The sequence below is a fragment of the Dromiciops gliroides genome, chromosome 3 (genome assembly GCF_019393635.1).
Source record: "Dromiciops gliroides isolate mDroGli1 chromosome 3, mDroGli1.pri, whole genome shotgun sequence".
NCBI lineage: Eukaryota > Metazoa > Chordata > Mammalia > Microbiotheria > Microbiotheriidae > Dromiciops > Dromiciops gliroides.
In genome coordinates this window covers 529,366,451-529,389,100 of record NC_057863.1, presented here as the reverse complement: position 1 = coordinate 529,389,100, position 22,650 = coordinate 529,366,451, and the positions used below count along the sequence as shown (strand labels likewise).

The 22,650-nt window shown below is 37.7% G+C and overlaps 1 protein-coding gene across 1 annotated transcript in view; it reads right to left on the bottom strand.

Annotated features, from left to right (window-relative positions):
• Window positions 1-385: 385 nt before the first annotated feature.
• ATM (ATM serine/threonine kinase) overlaps window positions 386-22,650 on the bottom strand; it is a 131,751-nt gene continuing 109,486 nt past the window's right edge. The window contains 9 exon segments of the mRNA XM_043998900.1: window positions 386-963; window positions 1,067-1,203; window positions 1,575-1,638; window positions 2,627-2,741; window positions 2,814-2,900; window positions 4,879-5,044; window positions 10,101-10,250; window positions 16,294-16,410; window positions 22,374-22,514. Coding sequence (XP_043854835.1) covers window positions 780-963; window positions 1,067-1,203; window positions 1,575-1,638; window positions 2,627-2,741; window positions 2,814-2,900; window positions 4,879-5,044; window positions 10,101-10,250; window positions 16,294-16,410; window positions 22,374-22,514 — 1,161 coding nt within the window. The 3' untranslated portion in view covers window positions 386-779.

The following is a 22,650-nucleotide window of genomic DNA, read 5'->3' as shown; positions in this document are numbered from 1 at the left end:
ATTCAAAAGGGTTAATATTTTTCTTACTAAACTGGCAAAGCTCCAAACTTTGAAAATGAAATACAGTGTCTCTGATGGCATACCTCTTATAAAATACTATAATAACTAACAGACACTGAAGGCAACCAAACTCCAGTGAGGAAGGACAATGTCAGTGACACACATTAAAAACTAATGATGTCCTTTAAACTCTCTTATCTAGATTTCCTTGAACTAAAAACAAAAAAAGCAACTTTGAAAATTCGCTATAACTTGTAAACCATTTTTAGTCTAAAGAAAGCAAAATTTTCCCTTCTACTTTTCACATAATATGACCATGAAATGTGGGAAGTATAACAACATAGTGGCCATTTACCAATAATACTTAATGATATTACTTTAAAAAAAAGTCATTGAAATATTCCATTTCTAGCAGCTGGCTATTTTCCTTTTGAAAATAGTTTATAAACATTAACAGCCTTAAAATTCCATTTTATAGATGAGCAAAATTAAGCCAGTTTAAATGACTAGCTTTCTACTACAGAGAGAGTCAGTAGCTCATGTAAATTAACTCCCTTATGGTCAGCCCATTTTAAACTCATATATGGTAATTTTGCTCATCTAAGACTAAGTAAGATGTCTTTTTAAGAAATATTTTTAACGAGAATAATTTTAGCTTACTAAGGGTATCATATTATGATCCAAGCTTACATTAATATTATTAGCTACTCAGTTTCAAAGCAAATTTTGGGGAAAAAAGGCAGATTATAATTTCAATTCTGATTTTGACATGCCAAAGTTTACACCCAAGCTTTCCATCCAGGAAAAAGTCGGCTGAGATTTTTGGGATCCATTGCTTGTTGGATGAGCAAATTCACTTGTCCACCCACGCTGAGCACTGTTCCTTCCTCTACCCCTTTCAGCTTCTCCTGTAGCCTCATTAGAACACGTTCAGCCACTTTGTTGAAACTCTGGTCAATACGACTAATGACAAAAAGAGAAATTTTACTATGACAGTGTAGTTTCAAGGGCCTTGGGAATTTAAAAAATAACACAGAAGCATGCCTTTCATTCAGATACTACTCACCCAAGACTTCTGTTATACTCTTGATCTTCTGTATTTAGAGTAGAATTAAGTTCAGTCTCATCCTCTGGCCTCTGCTGTAAATACAAAGCTTTCAAGGGGTTCATGGTCCAGTCAAAGAGAGGATCATAAAGCAGGACCTAATGTAAGGAGTACATGCCTTAGAAGAATTGTATGCATGCTAAAACTATACTCAAAAACAACTAAGGTAGATAATATGAAAGGAACATAGCCCTGACTACCATTGTAGAAACAGACATAGTAGGTAGTGATCTAAGAAATGAAGGTGTTCATTTAGATATTAAATATTATGCTATTGTTTATAATCCTAAAGCAGCACAAAAAAGTTGAACTGATTTGTGAACACCAATGTTATCCTGGACAGAAGTGGTGATAAATAAGGACATTCATGTCCATCTAAATCACCACAGTCCACAGGACATTCTTCTATGCAAAAAAGGAAGAGAACCAATAAAGACTGCTTTACAGTTTACTGCCTGAAAACACTTACCTCAACAATGGTTAAAAGAGTTTCCTGAGAATTTCTCATGACCTCCAGGGTCTTTTCACAGCACCTATAAATAAAGTCAAAACAAAAAAAAATTATGACATTCTGTCTTTCTACCTCTGCACCCTTATGGCAGTTAAGGGTGACCGACACTATCCTGCCTCTGCACAGCTAGGCCTCCCCTTGCTTGGATGCTCTCTCGCCTCACTCTGACTCCCTTTCCCCCCACTGTGTTTGCAGAAATAAGAGGGAGGGAGCAGCAAAGGGCTTTTTTAAAAATTCTTTTTCTTCCCCCCCATAGGGTGCTTTGGCCAAAGATTTCATCACTGAGTGGCCAAGCTATTGTAGGTGAAGAGCCTCTGGATGCTTTGCTAGAATGGTCTTCAGAAAGCAGAATGTATCTGTTGCCAGTTTTCCCAATGTAGAATCTGTCAGAACTTAACTCTGGTGGAAGAGCCTTCAAAGCCACAGGTTTACTGCCATACTTCAATAGGGCACTGGAGTAGGACTTTGTAAGTGAGGTCACCTTCACACAGAAGTCTGGTTAAGCTGGGCGAACAAGGCAAACATTGCACAGAAAACAGGAGAGAGCTTGAAAATGTTCACCAAAGACTGTGACAGCTTTGGTATCATCCCCCCGATTTTTGATCCCAATTACCTTCTGATTGATCAATCTCATTAATTGTGTATCTCTGCCTGGAATGTTCTCCTCTGTCTCTTGGCTTTCTAGTTCCCTTCAGCTCAAGTACCAAGTGCTCTATTTCCTTTAGGAGGCTTTTCCTAATCATTCCTCTCCCAAGTTGTGGCCCTTTACCTCCAATAAACCACTCTGTACTTTTTTGGTATTCCCTATTTGTGTACATGTTGTTAGTAGCATATAAAGTACAGTATATAAAGCAGGTGTCCCCAGTGCCTGTCATACAGCAGGTGGCTAATTAATGCTTGTTGAATTGAACTGAAACCATGGTTTTGTTAATGCTTTAATTTATCTATTATTTATAAAGATGAAGAAAAACATGCCTACCAATTTCAGTTACTCAAAAAATAACTTGTACCTTCTGAAGACACCTTCCACGCCAGTGATGCCCATCCCATCCACAATATCTCTGGTTAGTCTAAAAGGAACTGTTTCTGGGGTAGGAAGAATCTTCCCCTGTTCAAATGCAACCCCTAAAAGAAGAAAGATGGCAGATTAAGAACAATGTTTATGACAATGAAAGGTTTTTGTATTTTATTACTTACCTAAATCTATGTGAACAAGCTCTGCTGACTGCTCATTAATTAAGATATTCTGTACATGTCGATCACCAAGTCCAAGTATGTAACCAACTAAGGAGAAGAAAATCTCAAGATGAAACAAATGACAAAGAAAAATAATGTTTTATCCCTCTAATGTCTTAAATCAAAATGCCACCAACATTTTTTACTACTAGAGACCTTAGGTATTTGTTTTTATTTTGAATATTTCCCAAGAAATAATATATACAATGGCTGTATCAAATCTTGCTAATTGTTTCCAAGAATTTTGTGTTCTAGAAGTCCTAGGGACACTTTGCTACTCAAGTGAACAATACAAAGGAATAAGGAAAGGCTTGAATGAAGAGTAAAGCAACACAAAGGAAGCAAAACCAAAATTGCAATATACTCAAAGATAGCAATTCTGTAGAAGAAAACCTTAAATAGCTAAAAAACTCAAATACCATAGACAATACGGGTACTAATTTGTTAAAGCATATACCCGTCCTTTTAAACAAATGATTAAATTATAAAAGTGTAAGGTTTCATGTCCTATCTTTGCAATCATATTTTAATATTATTTTGCTTGGCTGTTTTGAGGAAATGTAGTGTGTGGATGTACAGCCTGTATCAAAACTAAATTTCTCACTAAAAATAGTTTCTTGTGTCTTAAGATGACTTCAGTTCCATGCATGTATTTTAAAAAGAAACTCCAACTCACAACCGAGTAGTACAAATTAGAGCAGCATGAACTGAGATACGTTCCTAAGGACTCAGATACCTGTGGCAAATAGGAAAGAAGGGAGGAAGGCAGGAGGGATGGAAGGAAGTAAAGAAGGAAGATAGAAAGAAGGAAGGAAAGAAGCATGTACTGTGCCAAGTGCTTTACGAATGTTATCTCATTTTATCCTCACATCAACTGTATGAAATAGGTGTTATTATTATCTCTGCTTTAGAGTTGAGAAAACTGAGGTAAACAGAGGTTAAGTGACTTCTCTAGAGTCAAGTATTGTCTTCCTGACTCCAGGTCAGCTCTCTATCTAATGTGTTACCTAGTTCCCTTTAGGAAATTAAATATTCTAGACTTAAAAAACCTAATCTATGTGGTTCAAAATATTACTTCTGTATGTTATTAAGACGTCAGAAACAATTAGGCCCAAAATATGTGGTCTGTCTTAAAATGCATAGATATTCAGGTTGGTTGTCTGCTCAATTTTAAATTCATACTATACACTTTGGTCATTCAGAAGTAAATAGAAATATTATGTATAAGACACCAGACACTAAGATATGCATCACTGCTTCAGCTCCAAAATTGAAAACCTGCTGCCAAACACAAAATGCTCTTACACTAACAATGTAATATGAAGTTGTTGGTTTGTTGTTGTTTTTTTAAATCTGTAAGCCTCAAGAGTTATAAAATCATCTTTTAAATATGGTTGGGGTTTTTTTGGCTAGGGTAGGTGATTGAGGGGAAATTGGGGGGAAAAAGGGTTCAGACGTGTTAGTTCATCAGTATAAGGAACTTCTAGTATAGAAACTAAACTTTTTTCCACTTATGCAAATCAGCAACTCATTTGCAATTTAAAGTGTTAGAGAAGTGCCAAAGGTGGAAGGTAGGACTTGAACTCAGGACTTCCTAATTTCAAGGTCAGTTCTCTATCAGACTCATGATTTCTCATTCTACTTGATACACAGAAAATAATAAATTGAGTAGAAAATTCATGGACATGATTCTATTTGAAATAAAGAATAACCACCACCCAGCCTATTCTCCTGCTTCCTTGGTCTGAAGTTAATGGTCAAAAAAAAAAAAAGTTAATGGGCAAATGCTTACAAAACATGGCAAGTTTTATTCAGGGCTGGGCAGATTTCCCCTGCAGTGGCTCCATAATGCATACTGCTGTATCTCACGGAGTGGGAGAAACCAATAAGCTGACTATGAAAAATCTTTATCAAATAATGCAGATAAGATATATATCTCCGCAATCACAAGGCTGTTGAGGGAAAAAGAACTTACCACATTTAAAAGATCTAAGGTTATTATTAAGTAAAATATTTAAAAGATTACCAATAGAAGAAGTAGCCACACTGCGAGTATATGCCAACCGCTTTTCAAACCAAACTGCTGGGTCCAAGAATTTTTCCATGCAAAAGTAGCGGAAGACTGGCTGAAAGTTTTGACAGACATCCATGAAGGCTTCATACTTTTCTTCAAAAGATTTCTTCTGCATTTCCTTTAAATAAAATACCAAAGCATTACTACCAAAAAAAAAAAAAAAGATGCATTGAGTCTTTTTTCCTCTGAAAGATTATGCTCAGTTTTGTTGGGTAGGTGATTCTTTGTTGTGATCCCAATTCCTTTGCCCTCTGGAATATCATATTCCATGCCTTCTGGTCCTTTAATGGAGAAGCTGCTAGATCTTGTGCTATCCTGACTGGGGCTCCACAGTACTTGAATTCTTTTTTTTTTTGGCAGCTTGCAATATTTTCTCCTTGACCTGAGAGCTCTGGAATTTGGCTATAATATTCCTAGGAGTTTTCCTTTTGGGATCTTTTTCTGGAGGTGATCAGTAGATTCTTTCAATTTCTATTTTAGCTTCTGCTTCTAGAATTTCAGGGCAATTTTCCCTGAGAATATCTTGAAAGATGATGCCTAAGCTCTTTCCTTGATCATGGTTTTCAGGTAGACCAATAATTTTCAAATTATCTCTCCTGCACCTATTTTCAGGTCAGCAGTTTTTCCCAGAAGATATTTCACATTGCCCTCTATTTTTTTATTCATTTGGATTTGCTTTAGTGTGCCTTGGTTTCTCATAAAGTCACAAGCTTCCATTTGTTCAATCCTAATTCTTAGGTAATTAATTATTTTCACCAGAGAGCTTTTCCATTTGGCTTTTCAAGCTGTTGACTTTTTTTTTAGTCTTTCCTACATCATCCTCACTTCTCTTTCTAATTTTTCTTCTACCTCTCTAACTTTATCTTCAAAGTCCTTTTTGAGTGCCTCTATGGCCTGAGACCAATTCATATTTTTCTTGGAAGCTTTATATATAGGGGCCCTGACATTGACATCTTCGTCTGGGGGTGCACCTCAATCTTCCTTGTCACTAAAGAAACTTTCTATAGTCCTCACCTTTGTCTGCTCATCCTGCCTTTCTTTTACTTGACTTTTAGCTCCCTAAAGTGGGGCACTGTTTCCAGGCTGCACTATCCCAAGCTTCAGAAGTCCCAGGAGGTATGATTTAAGGAGGATCAGGTTCTTAACTTGCCTGGCCTGTTCCCTGGTCCATAGATGACCCCAGACCAAGTTGCTAATCAACCAGCTTTGTGTGTTGTGGTTGTCAGCTCTGATGAGCCTGTGCCCCTCCCCCCAACTGGGCCACTGCTACTCAAGCCTACCTCCTGGTTCTCAGCAGGGGTGAAAAATCCAAGTTCTTCCTCAGCCCCAGCATAGACCCCTGTAGTCTCCTCCCTGACAAGGGCTCAGCCTTCTCACCAGACTGTGAACTTAGTTCCAGACAACACTGGCACTGCAGCTGATTCAGAGGCTTGGGGGGGGGGGGGGGGAAGGGTCTCCTTCTCTGGTGAGGCCTTCCTGGAACTGGATCTGTGTCAGGGTGACTGTGGGGTTAGGCTCCACTCCTATATCAGCACAGCAGCTGCCTCCTTCTGACCTTCCAAGCTGTTCTTGGTTAGATGATTTCAGCACACTCTTCTGTGGGTTTTGCTGCTACAGGAATTGTCCTATGGCATTATTTGGATTTTTGGGGAGCGATCGTGTCATGAGTTCGAGAGCTTACTGCCTTTCCTCCACCATCTTGGCTCCTGAATTGAGTCTTAATGTGGGCATTTGTTGTTACTGTTGTTCAATCATTTTTCAGTTGTGTCAGACTCTTTGTGACCGCATTTGGAGTTTTCTTAGCCAAGATATTAAAATGGTTTGCCATTTCCTTCTCCATCTTATTTTACATATGAGAAAACTGAGGCAAATGAGGTTAAAGTGACTTGCCCAGGGTCACACAACTAGCATCTGAGGTCGCCTGGGTCTTCCTGACTCCCAACTTGGCACTGTACATTGTGCCACCTAGATACCCCTGTGGGCAAGCACAGTACTTGATACTGAGTGGGGAATATAATCCAAAACAGAAAGCCTTACAAGCAATTACATTCTTCTACAATTTTTGTATTTGAAAATTAAGCTCTTGATAGCAATTGTTACTGCTGTGAGTATGCCTGAAAGGAGAGCACTGGACATACAATCCGAAGATACAGACTTAAAACTCAATTGCTTAACTACAAGCAAGTCAGAATGTCTCTGAACTAATCCTGGAAGAAGCAGACCAATCCAGGTCTTGACTCTAACACACAAACTGGGCCCTTCCCACTAGGCCAGAATACTGCTTCTGGACACTAAAGTATCTCATAGGGGTTTTTTGGTGGTTTTTTTTTTTTTGGGGGGGGGGGGGTTTTTGTTTTTGCAGGGCAATGAGGGTTAAGTGACTTGCCCAGGGTCACATAGCTAGTTAAGTGTCTGAGGCTGGATTTGAACTCAGGTCCTCCTGAATCCAAGGCCAGTGATTTATCCACTGCGCCATCTAGCTGCCCCCTCTCAAAGGGTTTTTACTAGAAAAGAGCAGTGTAAAGCACCAAAGAAATAAAAACCAGTGTCATTATAACCAAGAGTCACTTCCACCAATGCACAGCCTGGCCCCTTTGTTCTAGTGGCTGTAGCCAAGGGAGACATCTGCTTTCAGTGCTCACAATTTGTCTCAATTTTTTTCTTCCAAGAGAAAAACGTTATTCCCCTCAAAATTCTTTTTTTTTTTTTTTTGGTGAGGCAATTGGGGTTAAGTGACTTGCCCAGGGTCACACAGCTAGTAAGTGTTAAGTGTCTGAGGCCGGATTTGAACTCAGGTCCTCCTGACTCCAGGGCTGGTGCTCTATCCACTGCGCCACCTAGCTGCCCACTCCCTTAAAATTCTTAAAAGAGAAACAACTCATTCCTGATGAATGTACTAAAAGGGCATGGATACAGCCACCTAGCTGTCGCTAATTAAATTTTCAAAGAACTTTACATCTCATTTGGTCTTCATCATAATGCTATGGAGTCAGTATCATGAATATTATTTTCACCATTTTACAGATGAGGAAAATGAGGCTTAAAGCTGAGAAGTATCATAGGTGTGATTTGACTCCAGGTCTTCCAAGTCTGGCATGATTTTCATTGCATCCTACTGTTGGAAGAGATAAAAACTACACATCTTATGTTAGGCTAAAACCTGCACCATGTTATATCATCAAAATTAGAGTTATGGTGAAGAATACCCTTTTGTGACTAACTTTCATGTGACTGTGTTGCATTAAAACCTAGAAACAAAAAAGCTCTTAAAATAAACTAAGAAAATTTTAGAAAAATAAATTGGTCAGAAGTTTTCCAAAAATTCTAAGTTAAATAAGAAAAAAAATAGAAAATCACAAGATTTCTTTAGTATTAATTTAAACTACTTGGGAGGAAAATGCTTTTATATATTAACAAGGTATGTGACTAGCCCTATTTACATAGTCCCCAGTATACAGCATGCTTTGCTATTGTCAAAGAATCACAAATTTGAGAATGTGTTTAAGAACTTAAATTGCTTCATTACACACAAACACACACACGTATGTGTATATATATATGCATACACGTGCCTATAAGTACATAGATCTTACTACATATTAGAAATAGATAATTTAGAACAATTTCCTTCTTGCCTTTTCTTCACCCCATCCCCACACTCCAAAACCCTTTCCCAAAACAACATGCTCAAAAGCCCTTAGTATATTCCATGCCTAGCTTTCCATTCCCTTCCCTCTGCCCCCATTTCCTTTAGAGTTAGAAAAGTCTATGAAAGAAATTAAATCCATAAATATGAAGTTCATGATGCCTCATCATTACTGGCATTACTGCCTGTCTGATAAAAAGTTTCAGTATTTAAGCATGGCCCTGAAGAAGAGATATGAGAAGATATGTCCAATCCCACTCCTTTGCAGAGCAGGGGAGGTCCATAGATGTGGAACACTGCATTTATTTTCAGACGTTAAAAAGTGTACTGATAGGTCTTGCTGATTTTTCTTTTTTTTTTCAATTTTTTTCCCTTAAAAAATATTTGTGGTATGAGAAGGCTCTTTGGGGGGTGGAGGGAAAAGGATACTGGGAGAAATTTTGGCAATATATAAACAAAAGAGCAATAAAAGTTTACTTAAAAAAAAAAAGGTTCAGTATTATGGTCTGTTGTCCATGCTCTTCAAGTTGTACTTACCCTAACATTTCAGCTGACACCTTTATTTGGGGCTGCCCACTGATATTAACAAAGTCCACAGAGAACTATTTTGCTCACATGTCTTCCTGCCAACTTTTTATCAACATTTCCTTCTACCAAATCAAAGCCAAAAAAAGAAGGGCCAAGCTCCCAGGGAGGTGCCTAGGGGGTTAAGGATGGAGTACTGTCAAGGATGTGAGACAGAAGAGAATTTAAACCACAAGTTCTTCACCTAGGGTCCAAGAACCTGTCTTTTTGATATTTTGATAACTATTTCAATATAACTTTGTAATCATAGGTAGTTTATTTTGTGAATTTACAAACATGATTCTGAAAAAGGTTCCACAGCCTTTACCAGACTGCCAAAGTAACCCATGATACCTAAGAGGTTAAAAGCTCCCAGTTTAGACCAAAAGCCTTCCTAGCTGGCTATGACTTATACTGTGTTTTCTTTTAGTGGTGGATAAGATCTGGACCTGTGATTTCATCTGTAGCAACTCCTTTCACGGAAGCCAATTAGTAATTCATTTATAGCTAAAAGTACTGGAAGATTAGGTAACAGAGCCAAAATCTCTCAAGCACAGGATATGGCCCTCCCACCTATTGGACCATGGTGCCTCTTGGTGCTTTGTAAAGCTAAGAATCAACCTTACCTTTCTTTTCTTTTTTTTTTTTTTTAATTGTATTTATTTATGTGGGGCAATGAGGGTTAAGTGACTTGCCCAAGGTCACACAGCTAGTAAGTGTCAAGTGTCTGAGGCCAAATTTGAACTCAGGTCTTCCTGAATCTAGGGCCAGTGCTTTATCCACTGAGCCACCTAGCTGCCACAACCTTACCTTTCTTTATTGTCGTACACAGACATTTTCATTGTGATGTCACCTAATTGAAGGTATTTTGTATATTAAAACATTTTTAATTACAAATGTCAACATTTGAAACATACTGCAAGGAAATCTTAAAACGGTTTCTGATTCTATGATTATGACTCACCATCATTTTCTTTTGGCACTGATAAGCACTGAAGTCCTTTGGCCGATATCTTTTATGAGCTCCATCTTCATTATTAACAAGAAATTCACCAATGGGCACTGTCCCTGTACACCATTCAAGGACGCCACTTCGCTGAGAGAGGGGAACCACCTACAGTTGCAGAAGAGAGATCTTTTATATATGGTAAGGCACTATTAGAAATAGGTAACATAATTAAAGTTCAGCTATGAAACCCTGTGTGGAAGTTTTGTAGGCTCTTTGGCAAAAATAATACTATGATAAGTTCACAAAACTAGCTAACACAGTGCTAACATCTGTGTGTACAACTTTTCTTTGGTGTAAGATGAAGACCAGTACAGTGTGAGAAATGCTGGCTGAGGTCAGAGGACTGAAGTTCAAATCCGACCTTTCATGCTTACTATCTGTACCATGGGCAAGTTACTTAAACTGCCTGGCCTTGGTTTTCTCAACTGTTTAATGAGGGTGTTGGACGAAATGGCCTGAGACTGCCATCAGCTCTAGATTCAGGATCTCAGCATCCTATAAAAACTATAATGAAGCAGTAATCAGCAAAACTAGTTGGTACTAATGAAAAAAAAGAGAGAAGTCAGTGAAACAGACTATTTTATAAATAAATGAGAAAAGAGAATCAATTAAAAAAAGTAGACCAGTGTTTGACAAACTTGAGAACATGAATAACTTGGGGAAAGATTCCCTTTTAGACAATAACTGCTAGAAAGAATGGAAAAGAGTATGACAAATTTTAAAGTCTGAACCAGTATCTTACCCTATACTGTACAAAGTAAACTTAAAAGTTAATATGGGGCAGCTAGGTGGCACAGTGGATAGAACACCGGCCCTGGAGTCAGGAGGACCTGAGTTCAAATCCGACCTCAGACACTTAACACTTACTAGCTGTGTGACCCTGAGCAAGTCACTTAACCCCAATTGCCTCACCAAAACAAAGCAAAACAAACAAAACAAAAAAAAACCAAAAACTGCTTGGGGCAGCTAGGTGGTGCAGTGGATAGAGCACCGGCCCTGGAGTCAGGAGGACCTGAGTTCAAATCCAGCCTCAGACACTTAATACTTACTAGCTGTGTGACCCTAGGCAAGTCACTTAACCCCAATTGCCTCATCAAAAAAAAATTAATATGGGGGATCTAAAAATAGTCCCAGTATAAAAAAAAATTATAGTTGCATGAAAGTATCTTTCACAACTTTAACCAGGAAGGTAACTGTTACCCAAACAATGTTTAGAAGAAACTATAAAAAGTGAAAAGCCAGATTCTGTTACATAAAATTTTTAAAGTATTTACCTGAACAAGTAATGAAAACAAAATATGAGAAGCTATTAAATGGGGGAAAATATTTGAATCAAACATCACTGATAAAATTTGATATGAAAACACATAAAGAAATGCCATATTTAGAAAATCAAGAGTTATTTCAGGGGCACCTAGGTAGCTCAGTGGATTCAGGACCCGAGTTCAAATCTGACCTCCAATACTTGACACTTACTAGCTGAGTGACCTTGGGCAAATCACTTAACCCTCATTGCCCTGCTCCCCCCGCAAAAAAGTCATTCTCTAATAGATAAATGGGTAAAGGTTATGAATAGCCTTCAAAACTCTAAATGACTATTTAACAATATGCTCCAAACAACTAACAGCAAGATAAATCCAATTAAAATTCTGAACTTCCAACCTCCAAACCGGCAAAAGTTACAAAAACCACAGTTAACGTGAGCTATAAGAAGTAATGAATGGGGGCAGCTAGGTGGTGCAGTGGATAGAGCACCGGCCCTGGAGTCAGGAGGACCTGAGTTCAAATCCGGCCTCAGACATATAACACTTACTAGCTGTGTGACTCTGGGCAAGTCACTTAACCCCAATTGCCTCACTAAAAAAAAAAAAAAAAGAAATGAATAATAACACACTGTTGGTAGAACTGTGAAATAGTATAACTATTCTGGATATCAATTTGGAATTTTGAATAAGGAAAATGACTAAAATATCCCTTCCTTTTGGACCTATCAATCTTACTACTAGGCATATAATGAAATGAAGTCAAAGACAAGAAAAAAAGTCCAATATATACCAAGATATTCATTATGTCAGTCAAGAACTAAATATAAAATGGGTGTCCACTGACTAGGAAATGGCTTAAAACCAAACCAAAACAACTACAGTAATGAACATAATGAAATTTTGTTTCATAGAAAATAATGATGAATATGAAGAATTCTGAGAAACAAGGAAACATCTGTAAATACTAACACAGAATGAACTTTCTGCCTCTTGGTAAAGAAGGGGACCACTATGGCAGAATATTGGATATAGTACCTGAGAAGGTTACAATTTCGAGTCCTATGGATGCCTTCATTTAGGATTCCTGTAGTTATAAGTCTTTAATCAAAACTCCCTTATACCTGGTCACTATTATCTTGAAGCCACCCTTGTGACAAAATCACTGTGCTTTTATTTGGTCTATATCTTATACTTAGTTTCCTGTGAAAATGTTTCATCTCCCTAGGAGAACATAAGCTTCTTCCAGTGGGGACCATCACACTTTTGTAACTGTAACTGTAGCACCAAGTATCTCATACACTGTAGGTGCTTAATAAATGCTTATTGATTTTCAGAGGAAGTTATCATACTAGATATTTCTGCTTGCTTTTCTTCGTTAAAAGGGAAATTTCTAGGGGGCAGGTAGAAAAAGGGGCAGGTTCCAAAAATGACTAATGTGAAGACAAAAGTAATCAATAAAACATTTTTAAAAGGAAAGAAAAATATGCTGGAGTTAGATTGCTAAGGGTTTAAAATGACAAATGGAGGCATTTGTGCTTTATCTCACAGCAAACAGAGAACCACTGAAGTTTCCTAAGAATGAGACTGATTAGACATATATACTATATATATATATGTATATATGTATATATGTATATATGTGTGTGTGTGTGTGTGTGTGTGTGTGTGTGTGTGTGTGTGTGTATATATATTTGGTGGGGCAATGAGGGTTAAGTGACTTGCCCAGGGTCACACAGCTAGTATCAAGTGTCAGAAGCTAGATTTGAACTCAGGTCCTCCTGAATCCAGGACCAGTGCTTTATCCACTGCTCCACCTAGCTGCCCCCTGATTAGACCTATATTTTAAGAATATCAATTTAGTGGAAGGGAGGCAGAAAGCTGGGAAACAATTTTTGAGGCCAGTGCTTCTGATAAAGGCCTCATCTCTAAAATATATAGGGAATTAAATCAAATTTATAAGAATCCAAGTCATTCCCCAATTGAGAAATGGTCAAAGGATATGAACAGGCAGTTTTCTGATGAAGAAACCAAAGCTATCTATTCCCATATGAAAAAATGCTCTAAATCTCTAATGATTAGAGAGATGCAAATTAAAACAACTCTGAGGTACCACCTGACACCTATCAGATTGGCTAAAATGACAAAAAAGGAAGATAATAAATGTTGGAGAGGCTGTGGGAAAATTGGAACACTAATGCATTGTTGGTGGAGCTGTGAACTGATCCAACCATTCTGGAGAGCAATTTGGAATTATGCCCAAAGGGCGATAAAGCTATGCATACCCTTTGACCCAGCAATCCCACTTTTAGGTCTTTTGCCCAAAGAAATCATGGAAGGGGGAAAGGGACCCACATGTACAAAAATATTTATAGCTGCTCTTTATGTGGTAGCAAGGAATTGGAAGTTGAGGGGGTGCCCATCAATTGGGGAATGGCTGGACAAGTTGTGGTATATGAATACAATGGAATACTATTGTGCTGTAAGAAATGATGAGCAGGAAGAGTTCAGAGAAACCTGGAGGGTCTTACGTGAGCTGATGATGAGTGAGATGAGCAGAACCAGAAGAACATTGTACACAGTATCATCAACATTGAGTGTTGACCTACTGTGATGGACTATATTCTTCTCACCAATGCAATGGTACGGAAGAGTTCCAGGGAACTCATGATAGAAGAGGATCTCCAAATCCAAGAAAAAAAAAAAAGAACTGTGGAGTATAGATGCTGATTGAACCATACTATTTCTTTTGTTTTGGGTGCTGTTGTTTGTTTTTGTTTTTTTTTTTCTATTTTGAGGTTTTGCATCACTGCTCTGATTTTTTCTTGTAACAGGATTAATGCAGAAATAGGATTAATGTTATTATGTGTATATATATGTGTGTGTATATATCTATATCTATATGTATATGTATAGAGATATATAGATATAACCTATATCAGATTACCTGCTGTCTAGGGGAGGGGAGAGGGAGGGGAGGGAGGGAGAAAAATCTGAAATTGTAAAGCTTGTATAAACAAAAGTTGAGAACTATCTTTACATGTAACGAAAAAAATAAAATACCTTATACATAAAAAAAATAAAATAAAATAAAATAAAATTTTAAAAAAGGGGAAAAAAAAGAATATCAATTTAGTAGTTATATGTAATATGAATGAGAGGGAAGATTAATTAGGAGGCTGTTGTAATAGTGTAATTGATGGGTAATGTGGGCATGAACTAAAGTGGTGGGGTTTTGAGTGGAAAAAAGGGGTCAGATGTAAGACTTTTTGTGGAGGGAGAATTGACAACTGGCAAAGACTTGGCAATTGATTGTAAATGAGAGTAAAAGAGAGGGAAAAGACAAGAATGACTTGGAGATTGCAAACCTAGATGGATGGAAGAATGGTAGTTACCATGTCAGAAATAGAGAAGTTAGGAAAATGGATTGTTTAGTTACATTTTGGACTTGTTTAGTTTTGAGAAGCTTGTATAACCTACAGAAATATCCAGGCAATAGTTGGTGATGAAGAACTGAATGTTAGGAGTCAGATAAGGGTCATCTTTGTTATGAATGACTGTCATAAGGAAGCAGTGTACTGCAGAAGAGAGAATACTTAACTAAGAGGAAAGAGAACAGAATTCTAGCTCTGGTTGAAACACTAGTAGGCTTTAAGAATTTGGTCAAGTCCTTTTCTTTCCCTGTACCTTAGTTTCATCACTTGTAAAATGAATACACTGGGATACATGATCTTCAAGTATAACCTATGACCTGTTGTCAAGGTCACTGGAGAACAAAGAAATTGCAATAGTCCAAGAACCCCTGCAGGAAATGAAAGGAGAGGTGTGACCACTTTTGTGGAAACAGACAAGATTTGGCAACTAATTGGATCTGAGGGAGAGGAGGGGTAGAGGAAGAGAGGAGTAAAAAATTACTCCAATTTTGCAAACCTAAGTGATTGAAGTGCACTTAAGAAAGATAGCCGGGGCAGCTAGGTGGTGCAGTGGATAGAGCACCAGCCCTGGAGTCAGGATTACCTGAGTTCAAATCCGACCTCAGATGCTTAACACTTACTAGCTGTGTGACCCTGGGCAAGTCACTTAACCCCAACTGCCTCACTTAAAAAAAAAAAAAAGAAAGATAGCCAAGTTTAGAGGAAGTTTTTCAGATGAAGCTTTATAGAAGACAATGAGTTCTATAGAAAAAGATAAGTTCTAAGAAGATAATGATTGTTATAAAAGAAGATAATGAGTTCTGTTGTGGACATGTTGAGTTTGAGACGCCAAAGGAAAAACTTGGTGGAGAGGTACAGGACTACTCTCCAGGAGAAAGATTAGAGTTGTATTTATAGAAAAGTTGTCTACAGGTGATAGTTAAACCTATGGGAGAGAGAAAAGAGAAAAGACTGTCAAAAAGGCAGGAAGAAGATTAGGAAAGAGCTGTGCCAGTAAAGCCAAGGGAGAATAGAGTGAGCAGAACCAGGAGAATATTGTACACAGTAACAGCAACATTGTGTGATGATCAACTGTGATAGACTTGGCTCTTCTCAGCACTGCAATGATTCAAGACAATTCCAAAGAACTCATGATGGAAAATGTTCTCCACATCCAGAAAAAAGAACTGTGGATTCTGAATACAGATTGAATCATACTGTTTCTACTTTTGTTTTAGTTTGTTCTTTTTTGAGGTTTTTCCCTTGTATTCTGATTCTTCTTTCACAATATAACTAATGCAGAAATATGTTTAATGTGATTGTACATATTTATCCTATATCAGATTGATTTCTGTTTTGGGGAGGGGGGAGGAAAGGGAGGGGAGAACATTTGGAACTAAAAATCTTATGCAAACAAATGTTGAAAACTATTTTTACATGTAACTGGAAAATATCAGGAGGAAAAACTTTTACCTTATATGTGCAAATTGTCAATTTTCTCTTTCTTGTATCTGTGTTTTTCTGGAGTAACATATTACACATCTGGAAAACTTGCTCCATTACTGCATCTTGACGAAGGTCATCTCGACCCTTAAGAAAAAACAAATACACAAATTACTGCAGTATAGCTTATTTTCTTTTTAGTAAGGCAACAGAAAAGTGATGTTCCTTATTAGAGAGAACAAAGATGAAAAAAACTGGCCTGAGTTCTTCAAGTAATTGACATTGAATGTCATCTTTTCCAGAATAGGCTACCATTTAAGACAGATTTGTACTTAAAAAATATACAAACAAACCCCAAACAACCATTTTCTCCTTCTGTTGTCCTTGCTAATTAACTACTAGAAATTTCTGAAAATGAGGTTGAGAGGGCTTGCATAGGAGTAATATTGAATTCTCAAACATTAAAAAGAGGTAGGGCTGACCTCTAATTCTCCTTAAGTTTTTCAGAGACTCTAGGTAGCTACTATCAGCTCAGAAAACATGGTAACTGCCTCCTTCTGGAATCTTTCACAAATGAAAAAGGTCTCTTAATATGAATTCAAGGACACATAACTAAAAAAATGTTTAAATGGACCACTTAAAACCTGAACATGGATTCTGCTTTTTTTTTTCCTCCTTATTATACGTTCATGCCTTCCATGACATGGTAACATTGTCTACTAGCTTTAATAGCTAGCCAGCTAATATAATTAAGTCTTTTGGAAGCCTACAAATACAATGATCACAATCTATTTCCACCCAAAAAAAATAGTACATCAATTCATCAAACATGCTGACTTAGCCTTCTTAATGATTCAATAATTTTTAAAATTCCAAACAAGAAGTTCAGCAATTCAACTCAATAAGCTTTACTATGTGCCAGGGACTGTGCTAGGTCTAGGGCTATAGAGTTAATAACCAAACAGTCCCTGCATACAAGGAATTTTCATTCTTATCTGTATTCAAGCATGAAGTTAAGCACATAAAAAATGTGTACAAAGTAATTTCACAGGAATGAGGCTAAACCTAAAAGAAAAGGCCTTGGGATATTTGAACTGAGCCTTACAGAGAAAGAGCTAGGGGTTGTGAAAGTTGTACTGAGAGAAAGCGTCCCAAAAATAGGTACAATCTCTGCAAAGTCACAGACATGGGAGATGGAACAGCATGTACTAGAAATAGGTCTATCTGATTAGAATATTAAGTGCTTAATAAGGTAAAGTAATGTGTAAGCATCCTGGAAAGATAAGTTAATAAAAGAGCTTTAAACAAACCACTTTCCTTTCAAAGTTTATCATACACTTTTCTCCTTCCCCTACTTTGAGGACCAACCAAGCTCGTCTTCTTACAATTCCCCATCTCAATCCCCCACTATAAACCTCTGCATTGGCTGTTCCCAGGCTGGTAATACACTTTGTAGATCTTCTCATTTCTGTTTCTTCCAATTCCTTGTTTTCTTCAAAACTCCTAAGTGCCACTTTGTACCAAACTCTCCCCAGTTATTTGTCCTGTCTTGTCTCTGCCAAATTACCTTTTGTTTATTTTTGTTTATACTTTGTAAATACTATTTGACTCTATGACAGAATAGGGCCAGCTAGGTGTTGGAGTAGATAGAGCACTGGCCCTGAAGCTGGGAGGACCTGAATTCAAATCTAACCTCAGCCACTTATTAGCTGTGTGACCCTGAGCAAAGTGATTTCACAGGAATGAGGCTAAACTTACAAGAAAAGGCCTTGCAGTATGTGAGTGAGATTTTTACCATCCCTTAGTTATGAGAGATTTAATATAGTTATAAGTTATTTAAGTTAATAATCAATATATTAACTAAAAATTATGATTTATTATATTTAGATATCTAATTTTTTAATTGTATTAATAGGTTAAGTCTCTCTTCTAACTTTCCAATGTCAAGCATTAAGTAATATCAGAAGATACAGTAGTCAGCAATATTATATTTTAGAAACCATGACTGTTATGCTTGACTCAAGGGGGGTCATGCAGCTCACCAGTGGCATACTTGACTAATAGAAGGGGGTCATGCAGTATAACTATGACCCTGTTGCCACAATAAGACTGGTAAGTTTATTGGAAAATGCTGACATTTGTCATGTAAGCAGTTTCCCATATTTCCTAAGAATATGCTTTAATTTTAGATTTTTCCTAATTAATATGTTATATAAGTATGCAAATTCTGGGAGGGTATAAAAACCCATTGATTTTGTAACTCAAGGTCTTTCAGGTCCAACCCCCTGAATGACTGGCTTTATTATGGGACTAAATCTCTCTCAATAAACCTATTGGTTTTATTGTGAAGCCTTCTCTCAATAAACCTATTTGCTTCAGTCTGGAGACTTTGTTGTTTCTGGTCCTCCATCGGACTTAGAAATTTTCCGGACAGGTACTTGAATTGAGCCTTACAGAGAAAGAGCCAGGAGTTGTGAAAGTTGGACTGAGGAATTAAAGTGAGCAAGTCACTTAACCCTAATTGCCTTAAACATCCAGGGCCATCTCCAGTTCTCCTGATATATATCTTGCCACTGGACATTGATGGCTCTGGAGAAAAGAGCGAAGCTGGTTACTTTGTACAGCCCTCCATCACTTAAATCCAATTTACTGCAAGTCATTACATCATCCTGATATCACAGTCCTCTTCCAGGATGCAGGACAACTGGCAGAATGTAAACACCTTAAGAACAGGGACTATTTAATTTTTTTTCCTTTAAATCTTTAGCACCAGTGCTTGGCACATAATAGGCATGTAAATCATTTATTCCCGCTAGAAACCCTTTCTCCCTTTCCACATAAACAAAAATAACTAAGGGACAGCTAGGTGGTACAGTGGATAGAGCACCGACCCTGGAGTCAGGAGGACATGAGTTCAAATCTGGCCTCAGACACTTGACACTTACTAGCTGTGTGACCCTGGGCAAGTCACTTAACCCCAACTGCCTCACCAAAAAAAAAAAAAAAAAGAATAAACAAGAATAACTAAAGGATTGGGAAGAATCACTCCAACTGTTGAGTTTTGTGTCATGGATTTCAAAACACTGATAGATGATGGCATTCTTATCAAATCTGTGTATGACCCAAATCTGGAAAGGTTAATTTGATGAGAATCAAAATTGCAAAAGGCTTTACCAGGCTAAACAATGGATAAAATCTAATGAGATGAAATTTAATAGAACTAGAGGTAAAGTACTTCAATTAAGCTTTAAAAAAAATCAGTTGTACAAGTTTAAGATGGAGGACAGCTGGGCAACAGTTCATGGGAGAAGGACCTGGAGCCTTTTAAATGAACTATAAACTCAATACAAGTCAGTAGGGTGCAGGTGAAAAAAAAAATAATAATCTGAAACAACGAGAAATCAAGTGAGTACCCACTGTTTGGGAATAGCAAAACAAGCTGCAGCAAATGAATGCATTTACTATGCTATAAGAAACAGAATTTAGAGGAACTTGGGAAGATGGACTGCTGAAGTGAAGAACAAAACTAGGACAACATTCACCATTACTACAGCAGTGTAAATGCAAACACTTAGATGCAGCCAGCCCTGGTGAATTTTTTATTCCTGGGGAGGAAATCAAGGTTAAGTAAATTCCCCAGGGTTATACGCCTAGTAAGTGTCAAGTGTCTGAGGTCACATTTGAACTCAAGGTCCTTATGACTCCAAGGCCAGGGCTTGCTCTATCCACTATAGTCCTGAGGGACTTTAAGGACCAATACTGGCCCTAGGGAATGTGTGATGAAGCATAATTCTCAGGCACAGAATTGTAGATCTATAACTGGAAGAGACCTCTGAGGCCTCCAGTCCCAAATCTCCTCATTTAACATATTTTTCAGAAGACCACCCTGAGAACCAAGAAGGTTAAATTGACTTGCTTACACACAGGTCAACAGCAACAAGGATGGCACCTAAACCCATGGCCTCTTACTTCAGAACCAGCACCCCTTTCGAAGTGTGACAGGGCTTCCTAAATGGAATCCTGCACATGCCACCAAATATTCTCAATGTGTTAATTTTGCTTAATTTTTTTCCTATGGTGTAAGGGAGGGTTCACTGGGTACAGGTTGCATAAAGTAATAAGAAATGATTGATATAAAAACAAAAACAAAAACAAGCTAAATTAACCTTTGGATGCATTAACAAAACTATATATAATGAGTAGATCCAAGTTCCATATGAGGAATACTGTTTTAATTTTTCCGTACAACCTTTTAGGAAGGACATTAATAAACTGGAAAGTGTCCAGAGGAACAACTAGGATGAAGAGGATTCAAAAGCAATCTTCTGACTTATATCATATTGACTTGTTAATACACTCTCCAGAGTCTCAAGAAACGATCTCATTTCCTATGTTACTAAAAAGGCTGAGAGGCCATTTACTTTGAGTTCTAGCCTCTCCTCTCCTCTCCACCGTACCACAAAACCTTTCTATGTCTTCTGTTTTTTTCTCCTGCCGTCTAATCTCAGTAGATGAGGTGGTCATCTACCTTGCCACAGATAATCTATGCTGGTAGGGCCCTATGATACACAGGCTCATGTGATGATAGATCTAGGGTTGGATGAAAGCCCAGATGTCATTTTGTCTATTACCCTCATTTTACTGATGAGAAAACTGAAGGCTAGAGAAGGTAGATGACTCACTAAGGTCAAATAGGTGCTAAGGGATAGAGCTGATAAACCCAGACTGTGAGCCTGACTATAGCCCTGGTACTATTTCCAACAGCCAGCAAAATCCTTGAGTGCTGCCAAACCAAACTAAAATATAATTGAGAAATGTTAAACAAAATAAATAATACAATAAAATGGATAGTGTTAATTTGTGTCAATATGCAGCCAGTAAAAACAAGTTCTATTTTAGTTTGACAACACTGGTCCATGCTAGTGACTACCACTTATTGCTCAATCCTTTATAATCTGCTTCCTTCCTCATTCTATCATAATTAGTTATTCCAAATTTCTGAAAGAACTCTAAATTAGAAAGCCTTCAGTTTTCATGACACTGGTCTTTGATGGTTTTCACTCTGTTTTCTAGCTAGGTGGTGCAGTGGATAAAGCACCGGCCCTGGATTTAGGAGGACCTGAGTTCAAATCTAACCTCAGACACTTGACACTTACTAGCTGTGTGACCCTGGGCAAGTCACTCAACCCTCATTGCCCCACCAAAGAAAGAAAGAAAGAAAGAAAAAGAAATTAGAGCTAGGTAGCACAATAGATAAGAGTGGTGTGGCTGGAGTTAGAAAGATCTGAGTTCAAATACTGCCTGAGATATTTACATTTTGTGTGACGCTGGACAAATCATTTAACCTCCATTTGCCTCAGTTACCTTAACTGTAAAATGGGATAATAAGCACTACCTCTCAGGATTGTGAGGATCAAATGAGATATTTCCTTCCTTCTCTCCCATGCCCTTCCTTCCATCCTTTTTTTTTCCCCCCCTCCCTTCTTTCCCTCCTTCCTGCCCTTCCTAATAATTCTTTGTTTCTTGCACTGGTTCTTTTTCCTCGCCCTGGGTGCAGGTATCCCCACAAGCTGCCTTTGACCTTTTCTCTCTATGCTTTTTCTAAGTAATCCCTATTCCAATACATGGCTTTAATTATTACTTCTTTGTTCCTTAACTCTGAACTATTTTTCTCTATTCCCACCTTCTCAGAACTTCAGTCCTAGGCTTTCAACTTGTTGCTAGACTAAATATTGACCTTAGATGTCTTCCTCAAACTTAATTTGTCTAAAATTGAACTCATTATCCTCCTTCCAAACCTGAATCTCTTCCTACTTACCTTATTTCTTTTGATGTTATGATCATTCTCAAACAGGCCCCACTCAAATTATACAGTCATATTTGATGGGTTGACATTCAGATAAAATAAGGAAAACTTTCCTAATGATCATAAATTCCCCAAAGTGGAATGGACAACTGGAGAAGATGATGAGTTCCTTTTTATTGAAGTTTTTAAAGGGAAAGCTAGACAACCTCCTGTCCTAGGGATTTCTTTTTAGATACAGGTTGGGCTAGATGATCTCAGAGGTCCCTTCCTTACACTAGGATGGGGCAGAAATCAAAGAACTTACCTTGACAAGCTGTCTCCTCTCTCTGCCATCTGACCCTACACAATCTATTATTTTAGGTAGATTAAGGCCTCCGGCTAAACGAAACTCTTGCCTGAACGACTGTATAGTCACCAGATTTTCATATTCCCCTGTAGGGTCAACCTAGAAAGATTCAAACACAAGAGTGAGAGATCAGATTCATGATATTAATATAGCAAAAAATGAGGCATCTGTTAATCAGTAAGAAAAAAAAATTGGTTTTAACATCAAACAAGGCAAGAAATGGTATTTGGCTGCA